The sequence below is a fragment of the Ceratosolen solmsi genome, unplaced genomic scaffold (genome assembly GCF_000503995.2).
Source record: "Ceratosolen solmsi marchali unplaced genomic scaffold, CerSol_1.0 scaffold6, whole genome shotgun sequence".
Classification (NCBI taxonomy): domain Eukaryota; kingdom Metazoa; phylum Arthropoda; class Insecta; order Hymenoptera; family Agaonidae; genus Ceratosolen; species Ceratosolen solmsi.
In genome coordinates this window covers 7,727,659-7,735,311 of record NW_011948414.1, presented here as the reverse complement: position 1 = coordinate 7,735,311, position 7,653 = coordinate 7,727,659, and the positions used below count along the sequence as shown (strand labels likewise).

At 33.9% G+C, this 7,653-nt stretch overlaps 1 protein-coding gene across 2 annotated transcripts in view; it reads right to left on the bottom strand.

The window, feature by feature from the left end:
* Window positions 1–1,829: 1,829 nt before the first annotated feature.
* The window catches only part of ScsbetaA (Succinyl-coenzyme A synthetase beta subunit, ADP-forming), a 7,154-nt gene continuing 1,330 nt past the window's right edge, over window positions 1,830–7,653 (bottom strand). The window contains exons 1-6 of one of the 2 annotated variants that reach the window (XM_011506799.1): window positions 6,765–6,821; window positions 6,357–6,616; window positions 4,914–5,341; window positions 3,882–4,186; window positions 2,498–2,617; window positions 1,830–2,074 (exon numbers count right to left, since the gene is read on the bottom strand). In XM_011506799.1, the coding sequence (XP_011505101.1) occupies window positions 1,904–2,074; window positions 2,498–2,617; window positions 3,882–4,186; window positions 4,914–5,341; window positions 6,357–6,616; window positions 6,765–6,788 (1,308 nt within the window). In that variant the 5' untranslated portion in view covers window positions 6,789–6,821 and the 3' untranslated portion in view covers window positions 1,830–1,903. Of the gene's footprint in view, window positions 2,075–2,497; window positions 2,618–3,881; window positions 4,187–4,913; window positions 5,342–6,356; window positions 6,617–6,764; window positions 6,822–7,653 lie in introns of those variants that run through there. The other variant, XM_011506798.1, reaches the window with a different exon arrangement.

Sequence of the window (7,653 nt, the reverse complement as noted above, 5' to 3'; positions counted from 1 at the left end):
GGGGGGGGGGATTTAACAAAGTTCGGTACAAAGTTAATTGAACGAGAGGAGGGGAATATTAACGAGCCATCGACAGGATATGTCATCATAATTCGAGAATTAAATACGATAGTTTTATCGCTCAAAAGTTGATAAGTGCGAAAACTAACACCATATTAAATATTTTAATTGAATTTATATTACAGATGTTCGATAATGTAAATAATAGGCATGTTTTAACACGTTAGAAGAAGAGTTAATTTTTTTTTTTTTTTTTTATAAAGAAATATTCGATTTCCGTTCATTCTTACATTTGTTATTTTCGGTATTTTCTATTTCTGTAAATATATATGAGTGTGAGTGTAATTAAGTCGAGCGATTTAATATTATCATCTGACTTATCTGATTGCGAGCTTCGTTATTATTTGCCTCGTCTCGACACATTGGCGTCTTTATTGAAAGTGTTGGTACAATGATTTACTTGCTGTCGTTCCTGGCTTTCGCGAGGATTGAACGAACGAGTATTTGCAATAAGGACGAAAATTACGTTAAATTAAACTAGTATGCAAGTTGTTTTTACAGAAAAAAAAAAAAACAAACAAAACAAAAAAAAATATGCTACATATGTTGAAATGTAAATTATAGAAAGCCACGCTAAACTCGAGAATAATGAAAATTCATGCAAATCAAGTGCTCATTAATTCCACGCTAATATGTAGAGAAAGAACTAAAGAAATAAAAACAATGATAAAATTATGTAAAATAATTTATGTATGTATATATAACTATGTATATATATATTACATTAGACAGGTTCACTGAAATTCAGTAAAATTATTTAGGATTACAATTTTTTTCATACTTGTACGTATTTGTGTCGTATATGTCATTTTTACGCTTAAGTAAAAGGAGACGCAAATATGCACATGTATAATTAAACTTTTTTTTTTTTTTTTTTTTTTTTTTTTTTTTTTTTTAATAATTCTTTTTAATAATTTTCCACTAATTTAACAATGTATAATCATTTCCTTAATACTGCAGCACATGAATAATTTCTCTCTCAAAAAATACGTGCGGATACAATTTATGAATGCCGAATGAGAGTAAGTTAATGAAAACAACGCAGACCGCCGATAATAATTATCGTTTATTTGCAATATGAGGGAGGAGCGCCTGTGTCGCGATTATAAGAGAGAAAATTTTGAATGCCAAGAGCCATTTACGCGCGCAATACAAGCAAATACGATGTATAGCATTATTTTTCTTTATTTTATTATTTACTTATTTATTTATTTATTTTTGTTTTGTTTTGTTTTGTTTATTTTAATTTTAATAAATATTTAGTATTCAATTTAAGAGGCAGGCTTGTGCCTGATCTTTGTTCTCACTATTATTTCGACGCTTGAAGCACCAAAAACCATTTTTAATAAAAACTCGTTCGAATGGACGAGCATTTAGAACAAAGGAACCCGAGAAAGCATCACAAATGAATTACACGTAGTTCGTTTTTGTTTAATTATACATAATACTTGGCAACTGACTTCCGTCACAATTCATAAATAGCTTAAAGCAAGGCTTTATGATAATACAAGAAGAAATCATTATTATGTATAATTAAAGAAAAATTGTAACCCTGTGTATAATTGCCTTTCACATTGTACAACGCGCAGCAAAACTCAATTTATACAATTTCGTACAATGTCAAATACACGCATGATTAATTTACAATTTAATTGTTATGATTTCTCAGGGTTTTATTACGCGCTCTTTGAAACAAGAGTCGCGTCACACATTCTTTTCTTTTAGTCGACACCGTTTATTATTATTCGCTTAAGATTTCTCTCTCTCTCTCTCTCTCTCTCTCTCTCTCTTGAATTAATCACTTCTTCAAATTTTCATAATAGTCGATCTAAAGTAAAGTATCTTAGGAAATTTGGGGGAGCTCGAAATTAACATTCAAATTTGCAGAGTGGGCGAGCTTAACGATCGTCGAAAGCTTCACTGCAACGCGCGCCGCCTCGTCGAGATCGTCAACTGGAACGATTTTCAGTCCAGCATTGGCGATGAGAGCTTTAGCTTCATCCACGTTGGTTCCCTGAAGCAAAGAGAAAGATATTTCATACCCATTTATACCACCGCACTACGTACACCTCATTCCTTATACTTTATATTTTTAACTTAATAAATGCATTAATTGCGTCGAGATTATTCCTTCGTGAATACAGACATTTTGTATTCAAATTGTCAAATTACCAAGTTAAATAGCTTAAAATTATTATTATAAAAGTATGTTTTTATAGGTAAAGAACGGTAGTAGATAGTGCGCTTACTGCACAATCTCTCGACGTCTTATCTGCAATATATATGCAATGCTTAATGCAATATAGACATTTTAAAAAACGACAGTCAACAAATACCCGAGCAATATTAATAACTAATTATACAATAGAAGATTTCCTCGACCAAGAACCAAATGAAATAATACTTATGATGTAATGAGTGCGAATTGATTGTATACCTGTAGTCTAACAACAACAGGTATTTTGAGGTCAAGCTCTTTCGTCGCAGCAATAATACCTTCGGCGATAACATCGCACCTCATAATGCCACCAAAAATATTAACTAAAAGTGCATAAACCTGAAAGAAGCAGAATTACAACTTTAGTGAAGATAATAATGATTGCAAATATGGAAATAAGTATTGTTGATAATATATTAGATAAATAAGCACATTTGACACTGGTTATAAGTTAATAATCCACACGATGATATTTATCGAGAGAGAAAAAAAACAAAACAAAAAAAAAACAAAAAACAAAAAAAATAAAACAAAACGACAACAACGACAGCAGCTGATCGTTCAATGGTTTTTATAAAATACGACCTTCAAGTTTGATTTCTTTCTTTAGATAATTCAACAATTTTCACAATAATCCGTATTAACGAACAATAAAAACTTTCAATTATTATATTTTTGATACGGGAAGCTGCTGAGATAAAAATATCTGCATACGCTAAGCTCACTTGGGCATTTAACCTCAACGTATAATTCTCCAAGGTCAACAGCTTTCGAATTTCAGATAAGCCCAACGAATTATACAAAAATTTTCAAATAAATAGTCGCGTAAATTTATCGAATTTCTAAGTTATTTCGCATTTGACAAATACTTTTGGAAAATGCCGTTGGTAAGAATTTTTTAAAGCACTGAATTCTAAGCATTGAATTATTCTTGTAGCTAAATTATATTTACATCATGAACTGAAATTCACTCGAGCTTCATTTCATTTCATTTAATTGAATTTGATTTTAAATGCAAATGGAGAAATTATTTTATGTTTATACATAATAAGCTTAAAAACTTGTTCGCTTAAGACTATTCGTTAAGGGATGAATTTTCCATTAAACATCTACAAATAACTTGAAAGTATTTGTTTGTTAACAAATCAAAAAAAAAAAAAAAAAAGAAAAAAAAAAAGTCACACATCCATGGATGTGCACAGTAATTATGAAATGCAGACACTTTTTTGTTCAATGTAGCACGTTAAACGTATTTAACCACCATTATGACACTAAAACTTATTGTTATGTTATAATTAAAAACGTACTATGATAAACAGAAAATCAAAACGCCATGATGGATTGCCATTCGAGATGATGGCAATCGTTAAATAATAATCAGAATTACTGAGAAATTACTGAAAAATTACTCGCTTATCGAATCATGAGCATAAAATAGGGCCAATTAGATAATTTCTATAATCACAATCGCATATATTGTGCCGTATATTATGCTAACTGCGTTGTTTGAAAAATAAAAATGATAATAGCAAGAATACAACACATTGGACGCTGTTAATGTCTAATGGCTCGAGCAAATATTACTTTAGGACGCATAAATTACTTTAGGATCAGAAGTAATAATCTTAAAGGCTTCTTTAACAGCGGATGCGGTGGCGCCTCCGCCAACATCCAGGAAGTTGGCGGGCTCGCCGCCGTGCAACTTGATGATGTCCATAGTGGCCATGGCCAGGCCAGCTCCATTAACCATACAACCGATGTTCCCGTCCAATGCAATGTAATTTAGCTCGTATTTCGCAGCCTCGACTTCCTTCGTATCTTCCTGCGTCCAGTCACGTAGCGAGAATAGCTTTTGCTGCCTGAACTCCGCGTTGTCGTCAAACTTACATTTGCAATCGAGCGCAAAATCTACAAATTTTACAAACATTACGAGCTAATTACTATCTCATTGACCAAGTATCTCCTTATCTCTACTACATAGACATAAATAATTATAATATTAAAAATATTAATTTCCACCTCCGTTTCTTACTTTCTTATTTCACGTTCTCTCGATTAATTTTATAGAATGAATTATTTACCATCCAATGCGATCGCCCCGTTAATGCAGTCGTGCACTTGATCATTTCATTAAGCAATGAGAAAGAATGGATCTCTTTGGGAAAAATGAGCATTGTTGAGAAAAAAAAGAAAGATATTAAAAAAAAAAAAAAAAAAAAAAAAAAAAAAAAAAAAAAAAAAAAAAACATGGTGGCATTAATGTTTGCAGGCTATAGAATATTTAGAGCGCGGGCGTGTGTGTTTGTGTGACATGAAAAATCTCGACAATTAAGCGATAGAATCAATTTTTGCTAATTTTTTTCTTCTTCGTTTCATCTTCTTCTTTTTTTAATTTCAACAAACAAATCCCAAAAATTTGCTATTTTTATATAAAATAAAGAAAAAACGAAGAAAAAAGAAAAAAAAATTAGTCGAGGTTCGAGATACTTAAAAAAAGTCAATGGAACGGCCTTTATGATGTTATTAATTGTTTATGCAATGACATATTATTCCATAATTAAAAACAATTTTCTTTTTTTCTTTAATGCAATGTATAGGCGGCGCGCCCCAAGTAGATAAATGAGCCTAAGCCTACATTTCCCATTAATGTCCTCAGCCAGTGGATTGATCTCGAGCAGAATCGCGTCTTTCTTGATGAAGAGAGAGTACAAGTTAACGATCATCTCAGAAATGTAGTCCTTGACGTTACACAGTCCTAATTTGGCGACGATCCTCTCGGCCTGATCCTTCGTGATGCCCTCGTTAATGTTAATGGGCTCGTACGTGATGGCCTCGGGATTGGTCGCCGCGACCTCCTCGATGTTGACGCCACCCTGGTTCGAGGCGATGATGACGGGGCCACCGAAGGCTCGCTCCATCATCACCGCGAGATAATATTCCTTTCGTGGGAACATCCGCTGCGTAACCATCACCGCGTTGCATATCCTGCCCGCCTCGCCAGTTTGCTTCGTCACCAAGAGCTTGCCCAACATCTGGCTTGCCAGTTGCTTCGCTTCTTCGGGTCTAAACATTAATTAATCCATTATTATAGTCGATTGACATTGGCAATGTCGTCAATTTCTCGTCGCTTATAAATTCTCAAACATCCGTGCTTCAATCTTATACAATTTCTGCATAAACTCGCACATTTTCTTTTTTCTTTTTTTTTTTTCTTTTCATATACATTTACGTCGGCGGCTTCAATCAACAACGAAAATCCCCATCGTATTTGTCGGGAAAATTTACGCGCAGTTAAAATCGGGCCTCTGCTTTTTAATGGCTTTTCTTTGGAAAATTATGTCGCCTCGTAATAGTTAAAAATACTTTCGCTATATAAAGTAGTATATATTTATACACTATATTTGCACGTGTAAATTCTTATGCTCCACGCTAATAACAATTTTGTCTGTGTCTGCGCCCCTCCCCCCATCTCATTCTTAGAACCAGCTCTACTTTTAGACTTTTTAACCGATGAATTGCCAATTTTTAAAGCCAATAATTTTCAGCGTTAAACTTGTGAATTGAAATAGAAGAGAAGAAGAAAAAAAAGAAGAAAAAAGGAATACTTTACATTTTACAATGAAAATTTTATAATGAAAAAGAATAATAGCCTTTACAATAGTTAAAGATTTGTGATTTAATGAGAAGTTAACGAGTTAATGAGAAGTTTTCAATATCATGAATTTCTCCCGCTTAAATAAGGAATTTTTTGTTCCGTACCGAAGTCCCAAAGTCACCATGGCTCGTTTAAACGAAGAAATCACATAGTCGTGCTCCTTGCATTACAATACGGATACAAATTAAGCGTAAGATGAGTGCAAGTTCTTAGTGCGACGATGTCCTACTATTTACAAGTTTTATATTTCTATCCATTCGTTGTTTCAACGCTATAATAAGAAACAAGACGGTCTGTCCATAATATACATATACATGCGCATGTTTGATCATTTAAGCTCTGGTAGGTTAAGAGCTGCTAGTTTCTCGGTCGCGAGCAGCTTCACTTATTGACATTAGCGATGGAGAGGCTGGAGGAACGTACGTTTCGCACATCTTAACACCGCTGACGCTGCTATCCTTGAAATGGCCTTTGCCACGACCACCGGCTAAGACTTGGGCCTTTAACACAATATCCTTGGTCTTCAAGTCCGAAGCGAGTTTGGCAGCTTCATCCGGTGTTTTGGCCACGCCAAATTTGGGAGTTGGAATTCCCGCCTCGTTGAGGATACTGTAGCTAATGTGCTCGTGGACATTGAGATTCCTGGTCGGCTGCTTGTTGAGGTTACTCGTACAAGCCAAGATCTGCAGAACAGGGGAAGAAAAATAACAATTAGCGCGCTTATCGTTTTCAAATGATATGAATGCCAATGATGAAAGTCGCGTCATCATATTTTTCCCCAATGATAAAAATAAAGCCAATGTGGCATCGAACCAAGTGGCATTGACCTACACTTGTCAGTCGACGAAGAAGCATCGCGCGGGCTTCTCGAGACTGCCTCGACTGACGGAAAATGACATTCAAGACTTCAATCACGTGTTACAAAACTTTTTATGACTTCCTCATTTGCCTCCGTTATAGCTAGGCCTGCGTGCAAACGTTTATTTCCCATGTCGTAATGTTAAAGAACATTTTCGCAAACGAGTGCTTTCGTCGATTGCATTATCCTTTATTAATTATTTAATGGAAGAAAAGCGCCCACTTTGACAATGTAAACGTTTTTTTTTTTTTTTTTTTTTTTTTTTTTTTTTTTTTTTTTTTCTCCCTTGATTCACTAGGAGAAAATAGGATAAAACGAAGAGTGAAAACTCTCCACCCACCGTCATTAACGGACAATTATTTTTAATACCACATTATTATTTACACGCGATATGAGCAAATAAAGTGCTTATACAAAAATTATAATAAAGCTAATAAATAGTCCCTTGGTTCTCACCTCACGACATAAACATCATTTCTTACGATGTGAAATATGTCAAGAAAATTTTACGGTAATCGAAGGAAGGAGTGAGATCGATATGATACAATGGGAAAAATGATAAAAGAATTTCACGTTTCTCGCTGAAAATTAAATTATTATTCAACGTGTCTCGTAGTCGTCGCTCAATCGATACTGCGCATTGCTCCTTGCGTATTGAGCGTGTAAAAATAAATTAAATTAAAAATTAATTTTAATTCTTTTACTTAAATAACTAATACCAAATGCCTGTCGCCAATTGCCACTTAATAACGAATAAAATAATTTTACCAAATACCACGTGGATGTACAATTTATAAATTCAATTATCAATCACCTACTTTTGTTAACCTACTTCTTCCAAATAAGATATCACTGGCCGCC